The following is a 26,374-nucleotide window of genomic DNA, read 5'->3' on the forward strand; positions in this document are numbered from 1 at the left end:
AAAGGCACAGTCAAGTTAGTGTCTGTAATCTTGTGACCCACTGGAATTGTGATTCAGTGAATTATAAGTGACATTATCTGTCTGTAAACAATTGTTTGAAAAATTACTTGTGCACAAAGTAGAATTCCTAACCGACTTGAGGAGCATTACCTTGACATCATCCGGTGTGTGTGTGTGTGTGTGTGTGTGTGTGTGTGTGTGTGTGTGTGTGTGTGTGTGTGTGTGTGTGTGTGTGTGTGTGTGTGTGTGTGTGTGTGTGTGTGTGTGTGTGTGTGTGTGCGCGTGTGCGTGTGTGTGTGTGTGTGCGTGTGCGTGCGTGCGTGTGTGCGCGTGTGCGTGTGCGCGTGCGCGTGCGCGTGTGTGTGTGTGTACCTTTATAGGGTAGAGGGCCATGAGAACAGCAAAGCTGCTAAGGTGGGAACAGGAACACACGGTGTATGTAGCATTAGATGTGACTTTGGTACAGCCACGACTTGACCACGCCCCTCCCTCTTCATGGACACGCCAGAACACACAGGTATAGTTCATTTGTGAAGACTCTGCCCTCACCTGTGGTTGGGGGGGGGGGAGAGAGGCTAAGCACTTCTTAGAGGAATGTTTCTTCATTTCAGAAGGCAACAAGAGTGTCGATATGTTAGGCCATCGTGATTATGTTAGGCCATCGTGATTATGTTAGGCCATCGTGATTATGTTAGGCCATCATGATTATGTTAGGCCATCGTCAATATGTTAGGCCATCATGATTATGTTAGGCCATCATGATTATGTTAGGCCATCGTCAATATGTTAGGCCATCGTGATTATGTTAGGCCATCGTGATTATGTTAGGCCATCGTGATTATGTTAGGCCATCGTGATTATGTTAGACCATCGTGATTATGTTAGACCATCGTGATTATGTTAGGCCATCGTGATTATGTTAGGCCATCGTGATTATGTTAGACCATCGTGATTATGTTAGGCCATCGTGATTATGTTAGGCCATCGTGATTATGTTAGGCCATTGTGATTATGTTAGGCCATCGTGATTATGTTAGGCCAACATGATTATGTTAGGCCACCGTTGATATGTTAGGCCATCGTCGATATGTTAGGCCATTGTCGATATGTTAGGCCATCGTGATTATGTTAGGCCATCGTGATTATGTTAGGCCATCGTCGATATGTTAGTCCATCATGATTATGTTAGGCCATCGTCAATATGTTAGGCCATCGTCAATATGTTAGGCCATCGTGATTATGTTAGGCCATCGTCAATATGTTAGGCCATCGTGATTATGTTAGGCCATCGTGATTATGTTAGGCCATCGTTGATACGTTAGCCCATCGTGATTATGTTAGGCCATCGTCGATATGTTAGGCCATCGTGATTATGTTAGGCCATCGTGATTATGTTAGGCCATCGTGATTATGTTAGGCCATCGTGATTATGTTAGGCCATCATCAATATGTTAGGCCATCATGATTATGTTAAGCCATCGTCAATATGTTAGGCCATCGTGATTATGTTAGGCCATCGTGATTATGTTAGGCCATCATCAATATGTTAGGCCATCATGATTATGTTAGGCCATCGTCAATATGTTAGGCCATCGTGATTATGTTAGGCCATCGTGATTATGTTAGGCCATCGTGATTATGTTAGGCCATCATGATTATGTTTGACCATCGTGATTATTTTAGGCCATCGTGATTATGTTAGGCCATCGTGATTATGTTAGGCCATCGTGATTATGTTAGGCCATCGTGATTATGTTAGGCCATCGTGATTATGTTAGGCCATCGTGATTATGTTAGGCCATCATGATTATGTTAGGCCATCATGATTATGTTAGGCCATCGTCAATATGTTAGGCCATCGTGATTATGTTAGGCCATCGTGATTATGTTAGGCCATCGTGATTATGTTAGGCCATCGTGATTATGTTAGGCCATCGTGATTATGTTAGGCCATCGTGATTATGTTAGGCCATCGTGATTATGTTAGGCCATCGTTGATACGTTAGCCCATTGTGATTATGTTAGGCCATCGTCGATATGTTAGGCCATCGTGATTATGTTAGGCCATCGTCAATATGTTAGGCCATCGTGATTATGTTAGGCCATCGTCAATATGTTAGGCCATCGTGATTATGTTAGGCCATCGTGATTATGTTAGGCCATCGTTGATACGTTAGCCCATCGTGATTATGTTAGGCCATCGTCGATATGTTAGGCCATCGTGATTATGTTAGGCCATCGTGATTATGTTAGGCCATCGTGATTATGTTAGGCCATCGTGATTATGTTAGGCCATCGTGATTATGTTAGGCCATCATGATTATGTTTGACCATCGTGATTATTTTAGGCCATCGTGATTATGTTAGGCCATCGTGATTATGTTAGGCCATCGTGATTATGTTAGGCCATCGTGATTATGTTAGGCCATCGTGATTATGTTAGGCCATCGTGATTATGTTAGGCCATCATGATTATGTTAGGCCATCATGATTATGTTAGGCCATCGTCAATATGTTAGGCCATCGTGATTATGTTAGGCCATCGTGATTATGTTAGGCCATCGTGATTATGTTAGGCCATCGTGATTATGTTAGGCCATCGTGATTATGTTAGACCATCGTGATTATGTTAGGCCATCGTGATTATGTTAGGCCATCGTGATTATGTTAGGCCATCGTGATTATGTTAGGCCATCGTGATTATGTTAGGCCATCGTGATTATGTTAGGCCATCGTGATTATGTTAGGCCACCGTTGATATGTTAGGCCATCGTCGATATGTTAGGCCATTGTCGATATGTTAGGCCATCGTGATTATGTTAGGCCATCGTGATTATGTTAGGCCATCGTCGATATGTTAGTCCATCATGATTATGTTAGGCCATCGTCAATATGTTAGGCCATCGTCAATATGTTAGGCCATCGTGATTATGTTAGGCCATCGTCAATATGTTAGGCCATCGTGATTATGTTAGGCCATCGTGATTATGTTAGGCCATCGTTGATACGTTAGCCCATCGTGATTATGTTAGGCCATCGTCGATATGTTAGGCCATCGTGATTATGTTAGGCCATCGTGATTATGTTAGGCCATCGTGATTATGTTAGGCCATCGTGATTATGTTAGGCCATCATCAATATGTTAGGCCATCATGATTATGTTAACCCATCGTCAATATGTTAGGCCATCGTGATTATGTTAGGCCATCGTGATTATGTTAGTCCATCGTGATTATGTTAGGCCATCATGATTATGTTTGACCATCGTGATTATTTTAGGCCATCGTGATTATGTTAGGCCATCGTGATTATGTTAGGCCATCGTGATTATGTTAGGCCATCGTGATTATGTTAGGCCATCGTGATTATGTTAGGCCATCATGATTATGTTAGGCCATCATGATTATGTTAGGCCATCGTCAATATGTTAGGCCATCGTGATTATGTTAGGCAATCGTGATTATGTTAGGCCATCGTGATTATGTTAGGCCATCGTGATTATGTTAGGCCATCGTGATTATGTTAGGCCATCGTGATTATGTTAGACCATCGTGATTATGTTAGGCCATCGTGATTATGTTAGGCCATCGTGATTATGTTAGGCCATCGTGATTATGTTAGGCCATCGTGATTATGTTAGGCCATCGTGATTATGTTAGGCCATCATGATTATGTTAGGCCATCATGATTATGTTAGGCCATCGTCAATATGTTAGGCCATCGTGATTATGTTAGGCCATCGTGATTATGTTAGGCCATCGTGATTATGTTAGGCCATCGTGATTATGTTAGGCCATCGTGATTATGTTAGGCCATCGTGATTATGTTAGACCATCGTGATTATGTTAGGCCATCGTGATTATGTTAGGCCATCGTGATTATGTTAGGCCATCGTGATTATGTTAGGCCATCGTGATTATGTTAGGCCAACATGATTATGTTAGGCCACCGTTGATATGTTAGGCCATCGTCGATATGTTAGGCCATCGTCGATATGTTAGGCCATCGTGATTATGTTAGGCCATCGTGATTATGTTAGGCCATCGTCGATATGTTAGGCCATCATGATTATGTTAGGCCATCGTCAATATGTTAGGCCATCGTCAATATGTTAGGCCATCGTGATTATGTTAGGCCATCGTCAATATGTTAGGCCATCGTGATTATGTTAGGCCATCGTGATTATGTTAGGCCATCGTGATCATGTTAGGCCATCGTGATTATGTTAGGCCATCGTGATTATGTTAGGCCATCGTGATTATGTTAGGCCATCGTGATTATGTTAGGCCATCGTGATTATGTTAGGCCATCGTGATTATGTTAGGCCACCGTCAATATGTTAGGCCACCGTCAATATGTTAGGCCATCGTCAATATGTTAGGCCATCGTCGATATGTTAGGCCATCGTAATTATGTTAGGCCATCGTGATTATGTTAGGCCATCGTGATTATGTTAGGCCATCGTGATTATGTTAGACCATCGTGATTATGTTAGACCATCGTGATTATGTTAGGCCATCGTGATTATGTTAGGCCATCGTGATTATGTTAGACCATCGTGATTATGTTAGGCCATCGTGATTATGTTAGGCCATCGTGATTATGTTAGGCCATCGTGATTATGTTAGGCCATCGTGATTATGTTAGGCCAACATGATTATGTTAGGCCACCGTTGATATGTTAGGCCATCGTCGATATGTTAGGCCATCGTCGATATGTTAGGCCATCGTGATTATGTTAGGCCATCGTGATTATGTTAGGCCATCGTCGATATGTTAGGCCATCATGATTATGTTAGGCCATCGTCAATATGTTAGGCCATCGTCAATATGTTAGGCCATCGTGATTATGTTAGGCCATCGTCAATATGTTAGGCCATCGTGATTATGTTAGGCCATCGTGATTATGTTAGGCCATCGTTGATACGTTAGCCCATTGTGATTATGTTAGGCCATCGTCGATATGTTAGGCCATCGTGATTATGTTAGGCCATCGTGATTATGTTAGGCCATCATCAATATGTTAGGCCATCATGATTATGTTAAGCCATCGTCAATATGTTAGGCCATCGTGATTATGTTAGGCCATCGTGATTATGTTAGGCCATCATCAATATGTTAGGCCATTATGATTATGTTAGGCCATCGTCAATATGTTAGGCCATCGTGATTATGTTAGGCCATCGTGATTATGTTAGGCCATCGTGATTATGTTAGGCCATCATGATTATGTTTGACCATCGTGATTATTTTAGGCCACCGTGATTATGTTAGGCCATCGTGATTATGTTAGGCCATCGTGATTATGTTAGGCCATCGTGATTATGTTAGGCCATCGTGATTATGTTAGGCCATCGTGATTATGTTAGGCCATCGTGATTATGTTAGGCCATCATGATTATGTTAGGCCATCATGATTATGTTAGGCCATCGTCAATATGTTAGGCCATCGTGATTATGTTAGGCCATCGTGATTATGTTAGGCCATCGTGATTATGTTAGGCCATCGTGATTATGTTAGGCCATCGTGATTATGTTAGGCCATCGTGATTATGTTAGGCCAACATGATTATGTTAGGCCACCGTTGATATGTTAGGCCATCGTCGATATGTTAGGCCATCGTCGATATGTTAGGCCATCGTGATTATGTTAGGCCATCGTGATTATGTTAGGCCAACATGATTATGTTAGGCCACCGTTGATATGTTAGGCCATCGTCGATATGTTAGGCCATCGTGATTATGTTAGGCCATCGTGATTATGTTAGGCCATCGTCGATATGTTAGGCCATCATGATTATGTTAGGCCATCGTCAATATGTTAGGCCATCGTCAATATGTTAGGCCATCGTGATTATGTTAGGCCATCGTCAATATGTTAGGCCATCGTGATTATGTTAGGCCATCGTGATTATGTTAGGCCATCGTTGATACGTTAGCCCATTGTGATTATGTTAGGCCATCGTCGATATGTTAGGCCATCGTGATTATGTTAGGCCATCGTGATTATGTTAGGCCATCGTGATTATGTTAGGCCATCATCAATATGTTAGGCCATCATGATTATGTTAAGCCATCGTCAATATGTTAGGCCATCGTGATTATGTTAGGCCATCGTGATTATGTTAGGCCATCATCAATATGTTAGGCCATCATGATTATGTTAGGCCATCGTCAATATGTTAGGCCATCGTGATTATGTTAGGCCATCGTGATTATGTTAGGCCATCGTGATTATGTTAGGCCATCATGATTATGTTTGACCATCGTGATTATTTTAGGCCATCGTGATTATGTTAGGCCATCGTGATTATGTTAGGCCATCGTGATTATGTTAGGCCATCGTGATTATGTTAGGCCATCGTGATTATGTTAGGCCATCGTGATTATGTTAGGCCATCGTGATTATGTTAGGCCATCATGATTATGTTAGGCCATCATGATTATGTTAGGCCATCGTCAATATGTTAGGCCATCGTGATTATGTTAGGCCATCGTGATTATGTTAGGCCATCGTGATTATGTTAGGCCATCGTGATTATGTTAGGCCATCGTGATTATGTTAGACCATCGTGATTATGTTAGACCATCGTGATTATGTTAGGCCATCGTGATTATGTTAGGCCATCGTGATTATGTTAGACCATCGTGATTATGTTAGGCCATCGTGATTATGTTAGGCCATCGTGATTATGTTAGGCCATCGTGATTATGTTAGGCCAACATGATTATGTTAGGCCACCGTTGATATGTTAGGCCATCGTCGATATGTTAGGCCATCGTCGATATGTTAGGCCATCGTGATTATGTTAGGCCATCGTGATTATGTTAGGCCAACATGATTATGTTAGGCCACCGTTGATATGTTAGGCCATCGTCGATATGTTAGGCCATCGTCGATATGTTAGGCCATCGTGATTATGTTAGGCCATCGTGATTATGTTAGGCCATCGTCGATATGTTAGGCCATCATGATTATGTTAGGCCATCGTCAATATGTTAGGCCATCGTCAATATGTTAGGCCATCGTGATTATGTTAGGCCATCGTCAATATGTTAGGCCATCGTGATTATGTTAGGCCATCGTGATTATGTTAGGCCATCGTTGATACGTTAGCCCATTGTGATTATGTTAGGCCATCGTCGATATGTTAGGCCATCGTGATTATGTTAGGCCATCGTGATTATGTTAGGCCATCGTGATTATGTTAGGCCATCATCAATATGTTAGGCCATCATGATTATGTTAAGCCATCGTCAATATGTTAGGCCATCGTGATTATGTTAGGCCATCGTGATTATGTTAGGCCATCATCAATATGTTAGGCCATCATGATTATGTTAGGCCATCGTCAATATGTTAGGCCATCGTGATTATGTTAGGCCATCGTGATTATGTTAGGCCATCGTGATTATGTTAGGCCATCATGATTATGTTTGACCATCGTGATTATTTTAGGCCATCGTGATTATGTTAGGCCATCGTGATTATGTTAGGCCATCGTGATTATGTTAGGCCATCGTGATTATGTTAGGCCATCGTGATTATGTTAGGCCATCGTGATTATGTTAGGCCATCGTGATTATGTTAGGCCATCATGATTATGTTAGGCCATCATGATTATGTTAGGCCATCGTCAATATGTTAGGCCATCGTGATTATGTTAGGCCATCGTGATTATGTTAGGCCATCGTGATTATGTTAGGCCATCGTGATTATGTTAGGCCATCGTGATTATGTTAGACCATCGTGATTATGTTAGACCATCGTGATTATGTTAGGCCATCGTGATTATGTTAGGCCATCGTGATTATGTTAGACCATCGTGATTATGTTAGGCCATCGTGATTATGTTAGGCCATCGTGATTATGTTAGGCCATCGTGATTATGTTAGGCCATCGTGATTATGTTAGACCATCGTGATTATGTTAGGCCATCGTGATTATGTTAGGCCATCGTGATTATGTTAGGCCATCGTGATTATGTTAGGCCATCGTGATTATGTTAGGCCATCGTGATTATGTTAGGCCATCGTGATTATGTTAGACCATCGTGATTATGTTAGACCATCGTGATTATGTTAGGCCATCGTGATTATGTTAGGCCATCGTGATTATGTTAGACCATCGTGATTATGTTAGGCCATCGTGATTATGTTAGGCCATCGTGATTATGTTAGGCCATCGTGATTATGTTAGGCCATCGTGATTATGTTAGACCATCGTGATTATGTTAGGCCATCGTGATTATGTTAGGCCATCGTGATTATGTTAGGCCATCGTGATTATGTTAGGCCATCGTGATTATGTTAGGCCAACATGATTATGTTAGGCCACCGTTGATATGTTAGGCCATCGTCGATATGTTAGGCCATCGTCGATATGTTAGGCCATCGTGATTATGTTAGGCCATCGTGATTATGTTAGGCCATCGTCGATATGTTAGGCCATCATGATTATGTTAGGCCATCGTCAATATGTTAGGCCATCGTCAATATGTTAGGCCATCGTGATTATGTTAGGCCATCGTCAATATGTTAGGCCATCGTGATTATGTTAGGCCATCGTGATTATGTTAGGCCATCGTTGATACGTTAGCCCATTGTGATTATGTTAGGCCATCGTCGATATGTTAGGCCATCGTGATTATGTTAGGCCATCGTGATTATGTTAGGCCATCGTGATTATGTTAGGCCATCGTGATTATGTTAGGCCATCATCAATATGTTAGGCCATCATGATTATGTTAAGCCATCGTCAATATGTTAGGCCATCGTGATTATGTTAGGCCATCGTGATTATGTTAGGCCATCATCAATATGTTAGGCCATCATGATTATGTTAGGCCATCGTCAATATGTTAGGCCATCGTGATTATGTTAGGCCATCGTGATTATGTTAGGCCATCGTGATTATGTTAGGCCATCGTGATTATGTTAGGCCATCATGATTATGTTTGACCATCGTGATTATTTTAGGCCATCGTGATTATGTTAGGCCATCGTGATTATGTTAGGCCATCGTGATTATGTTAGGCCATCGTGATTATGTTAGGCCATCGTGATTATGTTAGGCCATCGTGATTATGTTAGGCCATCATGATTATGTTAGGCCATCATGATTATGTTAGGCCATCGTCAATATGTTAGGCCATCGTGATTATGTTAGGCCATCGTGATTATGTTAGGCCATCGTGATTATGTTAGGCCATCGTGATTATGTTAGGCCATCGTGATTATGTTAGACCATCGTGATTATGTTAGGCCATCGTGATTATGTTAGGCCATCGTGATTATGTTAGGCCATCGTGATTATGTTAGGCCATCGTGATTATGTTAGGCCATCGTGATTATGTTAGGCCATCGTGATTATGTTAGGCCACCGTCAATATGTTAGGCCATCGTCAATATGTTAGGCCATCGTGATTATGTTAGGCCATCGTCAATATGTTAGGCCATCGTGATTATGTTAGGCCATCGTGATTATGTTAGGCCATCGTTGATACGTTAGCCCATCGTGATTATGTTAGGCCATCGTCGATATGTTAGGCCATCGTGATTATGTTAGGCCATCGTGATTATGTTAGGCCATCGTGATTATGTTAGGCCATCGTGATTATGTTAGGCCATCGTGATTATGTTAGGCCATCATGATTATGTTTGACCATCGTGATTATTTTAGGCCATCGTGATTATGTTAGGCCATCGTGATTATGTTAGGCCATCGTGATTATGTTAGGCCATCGTGATTATGTTAGGCCATCGTGATTATGTTAGGCCATCGTGATTATGTTAGGCCATCATGATTATGTTAGGCCATCATGATTATGTTAGGCCATCGTCAATATGTTAGGCCATCGTGATTATGTTAGGCCATTGTGATTATGTTAGGCCATCGTGATTATGTTAGGCCATCGTGATTATGTTAGGCCATCGTGATTATGTTAGACCATCGTGATTATGTTAGGCCATCGTGATTATGTTAGGCCATCGTGATTATGTTAGGCCATCGTGATTATGTTAGGCCATCGTGATTATGTTAGGCCATCGTGATTATGTTAGGCCATCGTGATTATGTTAGGCCACCGTTGATATGTTAGGCCATCGTCGATATGTTAGGCCATTGTCGATATGTTAGGCCATCGTGATTATGTTAGGCCATCGTGATTATGTTAGGCCATCGTCGATATGTTAGTCCATCATGATTATGTTAGGCCATCGTCAATATGTTAGGCCATCGTCAATATGTTAGGCCATCGTGATTATGTTAGGCCATCGTCAATATGTTAGGCCATCGTGATTATGTTAGGCCATCGTGATTATGTTAGGCCATCGTTGATACGTTAGCCCATCGTGATTATGTTAGGCCATCGTCGATATGTTAGGCCATCGTGATTATGTTAGGCCATCGTGATTATGTTAGGCCATCGTGATTATGTTAGGCCATCGTGATTATGTTAGGCCATCATCAATATGTTAGGCCATCATGATTATGTTAACCCATCGTCAATATGTTAGGCCATCGTGATTATGTTAGGCCATCGTGATTATGTTAGTCCATCGTGATTATGTTAGGCCATCATGATTATGTTTGACCATCGTGATTATTTTAGGCCATCGTGATTATGTTAGGCCATCGTGATTATGTTAGGCCATCGTGATTATGTTAGGCCATCGTGATTATGTTAGGCCATCGTGATTATGTTAGGCCATCATGATTATGTTAGGCCATCATGATTATGTTAGGCCATCGTCAATATGTTAGGCCATCGTGATTATGTTAGGCAATCGTGATTATGTTAGGCCATCGTGATTATGTTAGGCCATCGTGATTATGTTAGGCCATCGTGATTATGTTAGGCCATCGTGATTATGTTAGACCATCGTGATTATGTTAGGCCATCGTGATTATGTTAGGCCATCGTGATTATGTTAGGCCATCGTGATTATGTTAGGCCATCGTGATTATGTTAGGCCATCGTGATTATGTTAGGCCATCATGATTATGTTAGGCCATCATGATTATGTTAGGCCATCGTCAATATGTTAGGCCATCGTGATTATGTTAGGCCATCGTGATTATGTTAGGCCATCGTGATTATGTTAGGCCATCGTGATTATGTTAGGCCATCGTGATTATGTTAGGCCATCGTGATTATGTTAGACCATCGTGATTATGTTAGGCCATCGTGATTATGTTAGGCCATCGTGATTATGTTAGGCCATCGTGATTATGTTAGGCAATCGTGATTATGTTAGGCCAACATGATTATGTTAGGCCACCGTTGATATGTTAGGCCATCGTCGATATGTTAGGCCATCGTCGATATGTTAGGCCATCGTGATTATGTTAGGCCATCGTGATTATGTTAGGCCATCGTCGATATGTTAGGCCATCATGATTATGTTAGGCCATCGTCAATATGTTAGGCCATCGTCAATATGTTAGGCCATCGTGATTATGTTAGGCCATCGTCAATATGTTAGGCCATCGTGATTATGTTAGGCCATCGTGATTATGTTAGGCCATCGTGATCATGTTAGGCCATCGTGATTATGTTAGGCCATCGTGATTATGTTAGGCCATCGTGATTATGTTAGGCCATCGTGATTATGTTAGGCCATCGTGATTATGTTAGGCCATCGTGATTATGTTAGGCCACCGTCAATATGTTAGGCCACCGTCAATATGTTAGGCCATCGTCAATATGTTAGGCCATCGTCGATATGTTAGGCCATCGTAATTATGTTAGGCCATCGTGATTATGTTAGGCCATCGTGATTATGTTAGGCCATCGTGATTATGTTAGACCATCGTGATTATGTTAGACCATCGTGATTATGTTAGGCCATCGTGATTATGTTAGGCCATCGTGATTATGTTAGACCATCGTGATTATGTTAGGCCATCGTGATTATGTTAGGCCATCGTGATTATGTTAGGCCATCGTGATTATGTTAGGCCATCGTGATTATGTTAGGCCAACATGATTATGTTAGGCCACCGTTGATATGTTAGGCCATCGTCGATATGTTAGGCCATCGTCGATATGTTAGGCCATCGTGATTATGTTAGGCCATCGTGATTATGTTAGGCCATCGTCGATATGTTAGGCCATCATGATTATGTTAGGCCATCGTCAATATGTTAGGCCATCGTCAATATGTTAGGCCATCGTGATTATGTTAGGCCATCGTCAATATGTTAGGCCATCGTGATTATGTTAGGCCATCGTGATTATGTTAGGCCATCGTTGATACGTTAGCCCATTGTGATTATGTTAGGCCATCGTCGATATGTTAGGCCATCGTGATTATGTTAGGCCATCGTGATTATGTTAGGCCATCATCAATATGTTAGGCCATCATGATTATGTTAAGCCATCGTCAATATGTTAGGCCATCGTGATTATGTTAGGCCATCGTGATTATGTTAGGCCATCGTGATTATGTTAGGCCATCATGATTATGTTTGACCATCGTGATTATTTTAGGCCATCGTGATTATGTTAGGCCATCGTGATTATGTTAGGCCATCGTGATTATGTTAGGCCATCGTGATTATGTTAGGCCATCGTGATTATGTTAGGCCATCGTGATTATGTTAGGCCATCGTGATTATGTTAGGCCATCATGATTATGTTAGGCCATCATGATTATGTTAGGCCATCGTCAATATGTTAGGCCATCGTGATTATGTTAGGCCATCGTGATTATGTTAGGCCATCGTGATTATGTTAGGCCATCGTGATTATGTTAGGCCATCGTGATTATGTTAGGCCATCGTGATTATGTTAGGCCAACATGATTATGTTAGGCCACCGTTGATATGTTAGGCCATCGTCGATATGTTAGGCCATCGTCGATATGTTAGGCCATCGTGATTATGTTAGGCCATCGTGATTATGTTAGGCCAACATGATTATGTTAGGCCACCGTTGATATGTTAGGCCATCGTCGATATGTTAGGCCATCGTCGATATGTTAGGCCATCGTGATTATGTTAGGCCATCGTGATTATGTTAGGCCATCGTCGATATGTTAGGCCATCATGATTATGTTAGGCCATCGTCAATATGTTAGGCCATCGTCAATATGTTAGGCCATCGTGATTATGTTAGGCCATCGTCAATATGTTAGGCCATCGTGATTATGTTAGGCCATCGTGATTATGTTAGGCCATCGTTGATACGTTAGCCCATTGTGATTATGTTAGGCCATCGTCGATATGTTAGGCCATCGTGATTATGTTAGGCCATCGTGATTATGTTAGGCCATCGTGATTATGTTAGGCCATCATCAATATGTTAGGCCATCATGATTATGTTAAGCCATCGTCAATATGTTAGGCCATCGTGATTATGTTAGGCCATCGTGATTATGTTAGGCCATCATCAATATGTTAGGCCATCATGATTATGTTAGGCCATCGTCAATATGTTAGGCCATCGTGATTATGTTAGGCCATCGTGATTATGTTAGGCCATCGTGATTATGTTAGGCCATCATGATTATGTTTGACCATCGTGATTATTTTAGGCCATCGTGATTATGTTAGGCCATCGTGATTATGTTAGGCCATCGTGATTATGTTAGGCCATCGTGATTATGTTAGGCCATCGTGATTATGTTAGGCCATCGTGATTATGTTAGGCCATCGTGATTATGTTAGGCCATCATGATTATGTTAGGCCATCATGATTATGTTAGGCCATCGTCAATATGTTAGGCCATCGTGATTATGTTAGGCCATCGTGATTATGTTAGGCCATCGTGATTATGTTAGGCCATCGTGATTATGTTAGGCCATCGTGATTATGTTAGACCATCGTGATTATGTTAGACCATCGTGATTATGTTAGGCCATCGTGATTATGTTAGGCCATCGTGATTATGTTAGACCATCGTGATTATGTTAGGCCATCGTGATTATGTTAGGCCATCGTGATTATGTTAGGCCATCGTGATTATGTTAGGCCAACATGATTATGTTAGGCCACCGTTGATATGTTAGGCCATCGTCGATATGTTAGGCCATCGTCGATATGTTAGGCCATCGTGATTATGTTAGGCCATCGTGATTATGTTAGGCCAACATGATTATGTTAGGCCACCGTTGATATGTTAGGCCATCGTCGATATGTTAGGCCATCGTCGATATGTTAGGCCATCGTGATTATGTTAGGCCATCGTGATTATGTTAGGCCATCGTCGATATGTTAGGCCATCATGATTATGTTAGGCCATCGTCAATATGTTAGGCCATCGTCAATATGTTAGGCCATCGTGATTATGTTAGGCCATCGTCAATATGTTAGGCCATCGTGATTATGTTAGGCCATCGTGATTATGTTAGGCCATCGTTGATACGTTAGCCCATTGTGATTATGTTAGGCCATCGTCGATATGTTAGGCCATCGTGATTATGTTAGGCCATCGTGATTATGTTAGGCCATCGTGATTATGTTAGGCCATCATCAATATGTTAGGCCATCATGATTATGTTAAGCCATCGTCAATATGTTAGGCCATCGTGATTATGTTAGGCCATCGTGATTATGTTAGGCCATCATCAATATGTTAGGCCATCATGATTATGTTAGGCCATCGTCAATATGTTAGGCCATCGTGATTATGTTAGGCCATCGTGATTATGTTAGGCCATCGTGATTATGTTAGGCCATCATGATTATGTTTGACCATCGTGATTATTTTAGGCCATCGTGATTATGTTAGGCCATCGTGATTATGTTAGGCCATCGTGATTATGTTAGGCCATCGTGATTATGTTAGGCCATCGTGATTATGTTAGGCCATCGTGATTATGTTAGGCCATCGTGATTATGTTAGGCCATCATGATTATGTTAGGCCATCATGATTATGTTAGGCCATCGTCAATATGTTAGGCCATCGTGATTATGTTAGGCCATCGTGATTATGTTAGGCCATCGTGATTATGTTAGGCCATCGTGATTATGTTAGGCCATCGTGATTATGTTAGGCCAACATGATTATGTTAGGCCACCGTTGATATGTTAGGCCATCGTCGATATGTTAGGCCATCGTCGATATGTTAGGCCATCGTGATTATGTTAGGCCATCGTGATTATGTTAGGCCAACATGATTATGTTAGGCCACCGTTGATATGTTAGGCCATCGTCGATATGTTAGGCCATCGTCGATATGTTAGGCCATCGTGATTATGTTAGGCCATCGTGATTATGTTAGGCCATCGTCGATATGTTAGGCCATCATGATTATGTTAGGCCATCGTCAATATGTTAGGCCATCGTCAATATGTTAGGCCATCGTGATTATGTTAGGCCATCGTCAATATGTTAGGCCATCGTGATTATGTTAGGCCATCGTGATTATGTTAGGCCATCGTTGATACGTTAGCCCATTGTGATTATGTTAGGCCATCGTCGATATGTTAGGCCATCGTGATTATGTTAGGCCATCGTGATTATGTTAGGCCATCGTGATTATGTTAGGCCATCATCAATATGTTAGGCCATCATGATTATGTTAAGCCATCGTCAATATGTTAGGCCATCGTGATTATGTTAGGCCATCGTGATTATGTTAGGCCATCATCAATATGTTAGGCCATCATGATTATGTTAGGCCATCGTCAATATGTTAGGCCATCGTGATTATGTTAGGCCATCGTGATTATGTTAGGCCATCGTGATTATGTTAGGCCATCATGATTATGTTTGACCATCGTGATTATTTTAGGCCATCGTGATTATGTTAGGCCATCGTGATTATGTTAGGCCATCGTGATTATGTTAGGCCATCGTGATTATGTTAGGCCATCGTGATTATGTTAGGCCATCGTGATTATGTTAGGCCATCGTGATTATGTTAGGCCATCATGATTATGTTAGGCCATCGTCAATATGTTAGGCCATCGTGATTATGTTAGGCCATCGTGATTATGTTAGGCCATCGTGATTATGTTAGGCCATTGTGATTATGTTAGGCCATCGTGATTATGTTAGGCCATCGTGATTATTTTAGGCCATCGTGATTATGTTAGGCCATCGTGATTATGTTAGGCCATCGTGATTATGTTAGGCCATCGTGATTATGTTAGGCCATCGTGATTATGTTAGGCCATCGTGATTATGTTAGGCCATCGTGATTATGTTAGGCCATCATGATTATGTTAGGCCATCGTCAATATGTTAGGCCATCGTGATTATGTTAGGCCATCGTGATTATGTTAGGCCATCGTGATTATGTTAGGCCATTGTGATTATGTTAGGCCATCGTGATTATGTTAGGCCATCGTGATTATGTTAGACCATCGTGATTATGTTAGGCCATCGTGATTATGTTAGGCCATCGTGATTATGTTAGGCCATCGTGATTATGTTAGGCCATCGTGATTATGTTAGGCCATCGTGATTATGTTAGGCCATCATGATTATGTTAGGCCATCATGATTATGTTAGGCCATCGTCAATATGTTAGGCCATCGTGATTATGTTAGGCCATCGTGATTATGTTAGGCCATCGTGATTATGTTAGGCCATCGTGATTATGTAAGGGATTTCACCCCCGTAGTGGACAAAAATGAATGGCAAGTTATTGGCATTGACCGAACCATGCACACATTGGCCAATACCACCCAAAGCGGCGTTGATTCATGCAAAGTTTACTGCTATTGCCATATGGGTATTGCCAGTTGTAACACTTCAAAAATCCAACAGGTGGCGATTGCACTCCACCATGGTTTTTCATATTGGTATTGGACTCCAAGTCAACATCCAAAAGCCAAATTTTGAAAAAACGAATTTTTGAAAAAAACGTATCACCCCTTAAAAAAGTGCTTTCTGGACCGTTTTTCGAAATTCTTTCGCTTTTTTTGACAATTACACATGTATAAGAACTGTATGAAAATACTTTTGTCCAATTTTATTAACATAATTTTTTTAATTTTTTTACTTGCGCATATTGCATATGTTTTGTCCATTTGCAATATGATTTCATAGGAAGTCAGAAGTCAAAAGTCAAAAATTCTTAAATTTCATAAAAAACTTCACACACCCCTAAAAAAGTGCTTTCTGGACCGTTTTTCGAAATTTTTCGCATTTTGTGTCAGTTACACACGTATAAGAACTGTATCAACATACTTTAGTCATATTTTATTATCATAATTTTTTTTTTTTTTTTTACTTGCGCATATTGCATGTGTTTTGTCCATCTGCAATATGATTTCATAGGAAGTCAGAAGTCAAAAGTCAAAAATTATTAAATTTCATAAAAAACTTCACACACCCCTAAAAAAGTGCTTTCTGGACCGTTTTTGTGTCAGTTACACACGTATAAGAACTGTATCAACATACTTTAGTCATATTTTATTATTATAATGTTTTTGTTTTTTTTTGCTTGTGCATAAGGCATATGTTTTGTGGGGGCCAAATGTCATAAGAAATTTGACATGCTCAAAAATCCTTCAGAAATGCAAAATTGACTGGCCTGATGAACTCGGGATGGCCGGGCAGTGATTGTTGTTCCTTTCAATCACTCGTGGTGTTGATTTCATCATGTCCATTTGTTTATGTTTTCTCACTTTTGCAAAGTCACTGTGCATTTGCCATATGGTTAACTGGGCATTCACCATCACCAATTTGTCATGCCATAAAAATCATGCAGGAATGCCAAATTGACTGGCCCGATGAACTCGGGATGGCTGGGCAGTGATTCTGGTACCTCTCCATCGCTCGTTTGGGTTGATTTCAGAATGTCGCTTTTGGTGATGGTACCTCACTGTTAAAACATATTGCAAATGTTCCTTACTTTTTCAAAGTCACTGAAAATTTTTGCAGGAATGCCAAATTGACTGGCCCGATGACCTCGGGATGGCTTGGCAGTGATTCTGGTACCTCTCCATCACTCGTTATGGTCGATTCCAGAATGTCCATTTGGTGATTTTTCTCACTCTTTCAAAGTCACTGTGCATTTGCCATATGGTTAACTGGGCAGTCACCATCACCAATTTGTCATGCTATAAAAATCATGCAGGAATGCCAAATTGACTGGCCCGATGACATAGGGATGTCTGGGCAGTGATACTGGTACCTCTCCATGGCTCGTTTGGGTTGATTTCAGAATGTCGCTTTTGGTGATGGTACCTCACTGTTAAAACATATTGCAAATGTTCCTTACTTTTGCAAAGTCACTGAAAATTTTTGCAGGAATGCCAAATTGACTGGCCCGATGAAGTCGGGATGGCTTGGCAGTGATTCTGGTACCTCTCCATCGCTCGTTTGGGTTGATTTCAGAATGTCGCTTTTGGTGATGGTACCTCACTGTTAAAACATATTGCAAATGTTCCTTACTTTTGCAAAGTCACTGAAAATTTGTGCAGGAATGCCAAATTGACTGGCCCGATGAACTCGGGATGGCTTGGCAGTGATTCTGGTACCTCTCCATCACTCGTTAGGGTTGATTTCAGAATGTCCATTTGGTCATGTTTTCTCACTTTTGCAAAGTCACTGTGCATTTGCCATATGGTTAACTGGGCAGTCACCATCACCAATTTGTCATGCCATAAAAATCATGCAGGAATGCCAAATTGACTGGCCCGATGACCTCAGGATGGCTGGGCAGTGATTTTGGTACCTCTCCATCGCTCGTTTGGGTTGATTTCAGAATGTCGCTTTTGGTGATGGTACCTCACTGTTAAAACATATTGCAAATGTTCCTTACTTTTGCAAAGTCACTGAAAATTTTTGCAGGAATGCCAAATTGACTGGCCCGATGACCTCGGGATGGCTGGGCAGTGATACTGGTACCTCTCCATGGCTCGTTTGGGTTGATTTCAGAATGTCGCTTTTGGTGATGGTACCTCACTGTTAAAACATATTGCAAATGTTCCTTACTTTTGCAAAGTCACTGAAAATTTTTGCAGGAATGCCAAATTGACTGGCCCGATGACCTCGGGATGGCTTGGCAGTGATTCTGGTACCTCTCCATCACTCGTTTGGTTGATTTCAGAATGTCCATTTGGTCATGTTTTCTCACTTTTGCAAAGTCACTGTGCATTTGCCATATGGTTAACTGGGCAGTCACCATCACCAATTTGTCATTCCATAAAAATCATGCAGGAATGCCAAATTGACTGGCCCGATGACATAGGGATGGCTGGGCAGTGATTTTGGTACCTCTCCATCGCTCGTTTGGGTTGATTTCAGAATGTCGCTTTTGGTGATGGTACCTCACTGTTAAAACATATTGCAAATGTTCCTTACTTTTGCAAAGTCACTGAAAATTTTTGCAGGAATGCCAAATTGACTGGCCCGATGACCTCGGGATGGCTGGGCAGTGATACTGGTACCTCTCCATGGCTCGTTTGGGTTGATTTCAGAATGTCGCTTTTGGTGATGGTACCTCACTGTTAAAACATATTGCAAATGTTCCTTACTTTTGCAAAGTCACTGAAAATTTTTGCAGGAATGCCAAATTGACTGGCCCGATGACCTCGGGATGGCTTGGCAGTGATTCTGGTACCTCTCCATCACTCGTTAGTGTCGATTCCAGAATGTCCATTTTGTGATTTTTCTCACTTTTGCAAAGTCACTGTGCATTTGCCATATGGTTAACTGGGCAGTCACCATCACCAATTTGTCATGCCATAAAAATCATGCAGGAATGCCAAATTGACTGGCCCGATGACATAGGGATGTCTGGGCAGTGATACTGGTACCTCTCCATCGCTCGTTTGGGTTGATTTCAGAATGTCGCTTTTGGTGATGGTACCTCACTGTTAAAACATATTGCAAATGTTCCTTACTTTTGCAAAGTCACTGAAAATTTGTGCAGGAATGCCAAATTGACTGGCCCGATGAACTCGGGATGGCTTGGCAGTGATTCTGGTACCTCTCCATGGCTCGTTTGGGTTGATTTCAGAATGTCGCTTTTGGTGATGGTACCTCACTGTTAAAACATATTGCAAATGTTCCTTACTTTTGCAAAGTCACTGAAAATTTTTGCAGGAATGCCAAATTGACTGGCCCGATGAACTCGGGATGGCTTGGCAGTGATTCTGGTACCTCTCCATCGCTCGTTTGGGCTGATTTCAGAATGTCCATTTGGTGATTTTTCTCACTCTTTCAAAGTCACTGTGCATTTGCCATATGGTTAACTGGGCAGTCACCATCACCAATTTGTCATGCTATAAAAATCATGCAGGAATGCCAAATTGACTGGCCCGATGACATAGGGATGTCTGGGCAGTGATACTGGTACCTCTCCATCGCTCGTTTGGGTTGATTTCAGAATGTCGCTTTTGGTGATGGTACCTCACCGCTTAAACATATTGCTAATGGACAAGAGTCACCTGCAAGTCACTGTCCATCAGTCAATTTGATATCATTCAAAGCTAACTATTGGAGGCACTGTCAGTCTCTACGCACCCCAATGATACGTCCCTCCATCCATGTTGTGTATCTGTGTGATTTAGTTTTCCTTTGAATTTTTATGGGAAAAATGACTGATTTACAGTTCATGGGGGTTGCCTAATCATATATATGAAGTTTTGGAAAGATCTGATATTTTTAACCCCTCCAAACAGCCCATGAGAGACCAATTATGGCACTTCCGGTTGGCACAGGAAGCTGTAACTCAACATACATCCTCATTGGGGTATTCCATTAGAGAATCCTGAGTTTTAAGTCTTTACCATGAAAACTGACTGATTTACACAGGGTTCAATGCACTATGTCCATCAAATTGCAGGCAGTGTATGGGTATACACTTTTAGGGCGATTTGGACCACTTCCGGTTGGTCCAGGAAGCTTAGAATCGACACAGGTAGACCTTATAGTGGTCTGATGGACTGGTACCAAAGACAGGTTCATACAACATTCATAACCCATATAGACTCCAGGTTGTATTTAGTGGAGCAGCCAATATATTCCTATGGGGAGAGAAGTCAATGAACACTGTTTTTATGTAAACACCTTCTTTTGACTGTGAAGGGTTAATGTCACACGGTCAAGGATAGGCTTGGACAGATCAGGAGGACCTTAGGAACAGTCCTGTGGTTGAATTGTCTTTCTAAACCTAACGGTTCCGCCGCTGTCACCCAAAATCAAATGACGTACTGGTGAAGGCTTCATATTGGGCCTATTTTTCTCATGGTCGCCGCGCTCAGACCGAGCGAGCTACGGTCAAGCGGGGCACCTCGTTGGACTCGGAACAGTCTGGACACTATGGTCATGCCATTGTTTGTGTTGATTTCAGAATGTCCATTTGGTCATGTTTTCTCACTTTTGCAAAGTCACTGTGCATTTGCCATATGGTTAACTGGGCAGTCACCATCACCAATATGTCATGCTATAAAAATCATGCAGGAATGCCAAATTGACTGGCCCGATGACATAGGGATGTCTGGGCAGTGATACTGGTACCTCTCCATGGCTCGTTTGGGTTGATTTCAGAATGTCGCTTTTGGTGATGGTACCTCACTGTTAAAACATATTGCAAATGTTCCTTACTTTTGCAAAGTCACTGAAAATTTTTGCAGGAATGCCAAATTGACTGGCCCGATGACCTCGGGATGGCTGGGCAGTGATACTGGTACCTCTCCATGGCTCGTTTGGGTTGATTTCAGAATGTCGCTTTTGGTGATGGTACCTCACTGTTAAAACATATTGCAAATGTTCCTTACTTTTGCAAAGTCACTGAAAATTTGTGCAGGAATGCCAAATTAACTGGCCCGATGAACTCGGGATGGCTTGGCAGTGATTCTGGTACCTCTCCATCACTCGTTAGGGTTGATTCCAGAATGTCCATTTGGTGATTTTTCTCACTCTTTCAAAGTCACTGTGCATTTGCCATATGGTTAACTGGGCAGTCACCATCACCAATTTGTCATGCCATAAAAATCATGCAGGAATGCCAAATTGACTGGCCCGATGACCTCGGGATGGCTGGGCAGTGATACTGGTACCTCTCCATCGCTCGTTTGGGCTGATTTCAGAATGTCCATTTGGTGATTTTTCTCACTCTTTCAAAGTCACTGTGCATTTGCCATATGGTTAACTGGGCAGTCACCATCACCAATTTGTCATGCTATAAAAATCACGCAGGAATGCCAAATTGACTGGCCCGATGACCTCGGGATGTCTGGGCAGTGATACTGGTACCTCTCCATGGCTCTTTTGGGTTGATTTCAGAATGTCGCTTTTGGTGATGGTACCTCACTGTTAAAACATATTGCAAATGTTCCTTACTTTTGCAAAGTCACTGAAAATTTTTGCAGGAATGCCAAATTGACTGGCCCGATGACCTCGGGATGGCTGGGCAGTGATTCTGGTACCTCTCCATGGCTCGTTTGGTTTGATTTCAGAATGTCGCTTTTGGTGATGGTACCTCACCGCTTAAACATATTGCAAATGTTACTTACTTTTGCAAAGTCACAAAAAATTCTTGCAGGAATGCCAAATTGACTGGCCCGATGACCTCGGGATGGCTGGGCAGTGATACTGGTACCTCTCCATCGCTCGTTTGGGCTGATTTCAGAATGTCCATTTGGTGATTTTTCTCACTCTTTCAAAGTCACTGTGCATTTGCCATATGGTTAACTGGGCAGTCACCATTACCAATTTGTCATGCCATAAAAATCATGCAGGAATGCCAAATTGACTGGCCCGATGACATAGGGATGTCTGGGCAGTGATACTGGTACCTCTCCATCGCTCGTTTGGGTTGATTTCAGAATGTCGCTTTTGGTGATGGTACCTCACCACTTAAACATATTGCTAATGGACAAGAGTCACCTGCAAGTCACCGTCCATCAGTCAATTTGATATCATTCTGACACCAAACTGATACAAACTGACACCAAACCCACTTTTCCCAACTCATTTAGGAGCCAAGTATAACATACTTCAGAGCTGGCCCAAAATTCACAAGGCCTTCGGTACAAAACATTAAAAAACCATAAAACACATAGTTACTTTCTAGCTGCGGGGCCAGTTCGGACATTATGTGTAGTCCTATGTGAGGCGACCCCGAATCCCGAGTTTCGGCCCGATAGGTCATTTGGTGTCCGAGTAAAAGCCTAATTGGTGCTGAAAATCCACTTTTTCAATGCCTTGCTACGGGGTCCTTGAATGAGCTATCGGACCGAGATGTTGGGTTCTGTCTCTATGGGCCGAGACGGTCACAATGCACCTAGTCTTGTGTCTCTGGGACATTTCTAAATGTCGCCATTTTCGTAATGGTCAAAATGAATTGAAGTCATTGCAAATGTTCGACGCTGTTTCTCGGTCCGAGAACATCCTAGAGCGCCGTAACTCACCACGCACTATCTACCTGAGGTCTAGAACAGGATTCTAAAGTTTCGGAACTCTAGGTCTGACGGTTCTTTTTAGCTCGAACAAAGCTAACTATTGGAGGCACTGTCAGTCTCTACACACCCCAATACGTCCCTCCATCCAAGTTGTGTATCTGTGTGATTTATTTTTCCTTTGAATTTTTATGGGAAAAATGACTGATTTACAGTTCATGGGGGTTGTCTAATCACACATATGAAGTTTTGGACAGATCTGATTTTTTAACCCTTCCAAACAGCCCCTGAGACACCAATTATGGCACTTCCGGTTGGCACAGGAAGCTATAAATACACACATGTCTTGACTGACATAGAAACCTAGGGAATCCTGAGTTTTAAGTCTTTAAGTTGAGAATTGACTGATCTACACAGGGTTGAATAATGCAGAGGCCTCGGCACCTTTCGAGGTGATGTACATCCAAATACCTTTTGGGTCAATTTAACCACTTCCGGTTGCTCCAGGAAGCTTAGAATCGACACAGGTAGACCTCATAGTGGTCTGATGGAATGTCATAGAAGACAGGTTCATACAGCATTCATAACCCATAAAGACCCCAGGTTGTATTTAGGGGAGCAGGCAATGTATTCCTATGGGGAGAGAAGTCAATGCACACTGTTTTTTTGTAAACACCTTCTTTTAACTGTGAAAGGTTAATGCCACACAGTCAAGGTTAGGCTTGCACAGATCAGGAGGACCTTAGGAACAGTCCTGTGTTTGAATTGTCCTTCTAAACCTAACGGTTCCGCCGCTGTCACCCAAAATCAAATAACATTGTGGTGCAGGCTTCATTGTGGGCCTATTTTTCTCATGGTCGCTGCGCTCAGACCGAGCGAGCTACGGTCAAGCGGGGCACCTCGTTGGACTCGGCACGGCCTTGGGATTATGTTTATGCCATTGCCGGCTCTCTGTGTCTTTAAACACCACGCTTTGTCACTCCATCCTTGCTGTGTGTGTGTGTGAGAGCTTTTCTTTGACATCTGTTGGGAAAAATGACTGATTTACAGTTCATGGGGGTTGTCTAATCACACATATGAAGTTTTGGACAGATCTGATTTTTTTAACCCTTCCAAACAGCCCCTGAGTCACCAATTATGGCACTTCCGGTTGGCACAGGAAGCTATAAATACACACATGTCTTGACTGACATAGAAACCTAGGGAATCCTGAGTTTTAAGTCTTTAAGTTGAGAATTGACTGATCTACACAGGGTTGAAAAATGCAGAGGCCTCGGCACCTTTCGAGGTGATGTACATCCAAATACCTTTTGGGTCAATCTAACCACTTCCGGTTGCTCCAGGAAGCTTAGAATCGACACAGGTAGACCTCATAGTGGTCTGATGGAATGTCATAGAAGACAGGTTCATACAGCATTCATAACCCATAAAGACCCCAGGTTGTATTTAGGGGAGCAGGCAATGTATTCCTATGGGGAGAGAAGTCAATGCACACTGTTTTTTTGTAAACACCTTCTTTTAACTGTGAAAGGTTAATGCCACACAGTCAAGGTTAGGCTTGCACAGATCGGGAGGACCTTAGGAACAGTCCTGTGTTTGAATTGTCCTTCTAAACCTAACGGTTCCGCCGCTGTCACCCAAAATCCAATGACATTGTGGTGCAGGCATCATTGTGGGCCTATTTTTCTCATGGTCGCTGCGCTCAGACCGAGCGAGCTACGGTCAAGAGGGGCACCTCGTTGGACTCGGCACGGCCTTGGGATTATGTTTATGCCATTGCCTGCTCTCTGTGTCTTTAAACACCACGCTTTGTCACTCCATCCTTGCTGTGTGTGTGTGTGAGAGCTTTTCTTTGACATCTGTTGGGAAAAATGACTGATTTACAGTTCATGGGGGTTGTCTAATCACACATATGAAGTTTTGGACAGATCTGATTTTTTTAACCCTTCCAAACAGCCCCTGAGTCACCAATTATGGCACTTCCGGTTGGCACAGGAAGCTATAAATACACACATGTCTTGACTGACATAGAAACCTAGGGAATCCTGAGTTTTAAGTCTTTAAGTTGAGAATTGACTGATCTACACAGGGTTGAAAAATGCAGAGGCCTCGGCACCTTTCGAGGTGATGTACATCCAAATACCTTTTGGGTCAATCTAACCACTTCCGGTTGCTCCAGGAAGCTTAGAATCGACACAGGTAGACCTCATAGTGGTCTGATGGAATGTCATAGAAGACAGGTTCATACAGCATTCATAACCCATAAAGACCCCAGGTTGTATTTAGGGGAGCAGGCAATGTATTCCTATGGGGAGAGAAGTCAATGCACACTGTTTTTTTGTAAACACCTTCTTTTAACTGTGAAAGGTTAATGCCACACAGTCAAGGTTAGGCTTGCACAGATCGGGAGGACCTTAGGAACAGTCCTGTGTTTGAATTGTCCTTCTAAACCTAACGGTTCCGCCGCTGTCACCCAAAATCAAATGACATTGTGGTGCAGGCTTCATTGTGGGCCTATTTTTCTCATGGTCGCTGCGCTCAGACCGAGTGAGCTACGGTCAAGCGGGGCACCTCGTTGGACTCGGCCCTGCCTTGGGATTATGTTTATGCCATTGCCTGCTCTCTGTGTCTTTAAACACCACGCTTTGTCACTCCATCCTTGCTGTGTGTGTGTGTGTGAGAGCTTTTCTTTGACATCTGTAGGGAAAAATGACTGATTTACAGTTCATGGGGGTTGTCTAATCACACATATGAAGTTTTGGACAGATCTGATTTTTTTAACCCTTCCAAACAGCCCCTGAGACACCAATTATGGCACTTCCGGTTGGCACAGGAAGCTATAAATAAACTCATATCCTCATTGGGGTATGCCTTTACAGAATCCTGAGTTTTAAGTCTTTACGTTAAGAACTGAGTTATTTACGGAGGGTTTAGTGAGTGTGTGTTATTTCAGAAAATCATAGAAAATCACAGAAATGTCGCAGAGCTCCGCAGCACATTTTAAAAATACTCGTATGAACACCCTGCAACTGGATCTGTAACCGTTGAAAAAAAAAACCACCTA

At 42.3% G+C, this 26,374-nt stretch overlaps 1 protein-coding gene across 1 annotated transcript in view; it reads right to left on the reverse strand.

Moving 5' to 3' along the window:
* Positions 1-9: 9 nt before the first annotated feature.
* Positions 10-26,374, reverse strand: part of LOC135531044 (adhesion G protein-coupled receptor E2-like) — an 84,272-nt gene continuing 57,907 nt past the window's right edge. Inside the window, exon 12 of the mRNA XM_064959184.1 lies at positions 10-549. Coding sequence (XP_064815256.1) covers positions 16-549 — 534 coding nt within the window. The 3' untranslated portion in view covers positions 10-15. The remainder of the gene's footprint in view (positions 550-26,374) is intronic.

Source organism: Oncorhynchus masou, chromosome 5 (genome assembly GCF_036934945.1).
Source record: "Oncorhynchus masou masou isolate Uvic2021 chromosome 5, UVic_Omas_1.1, whole genome shotgun sequence".
NCBI classification, from domain to species: domain Eukaryota; kingdom Metazoa; phylum Chordata; class Actinopteri; order Salmoniformes; family Salmonidae; genus Oncorhynchus; species Oncorhynchus masou.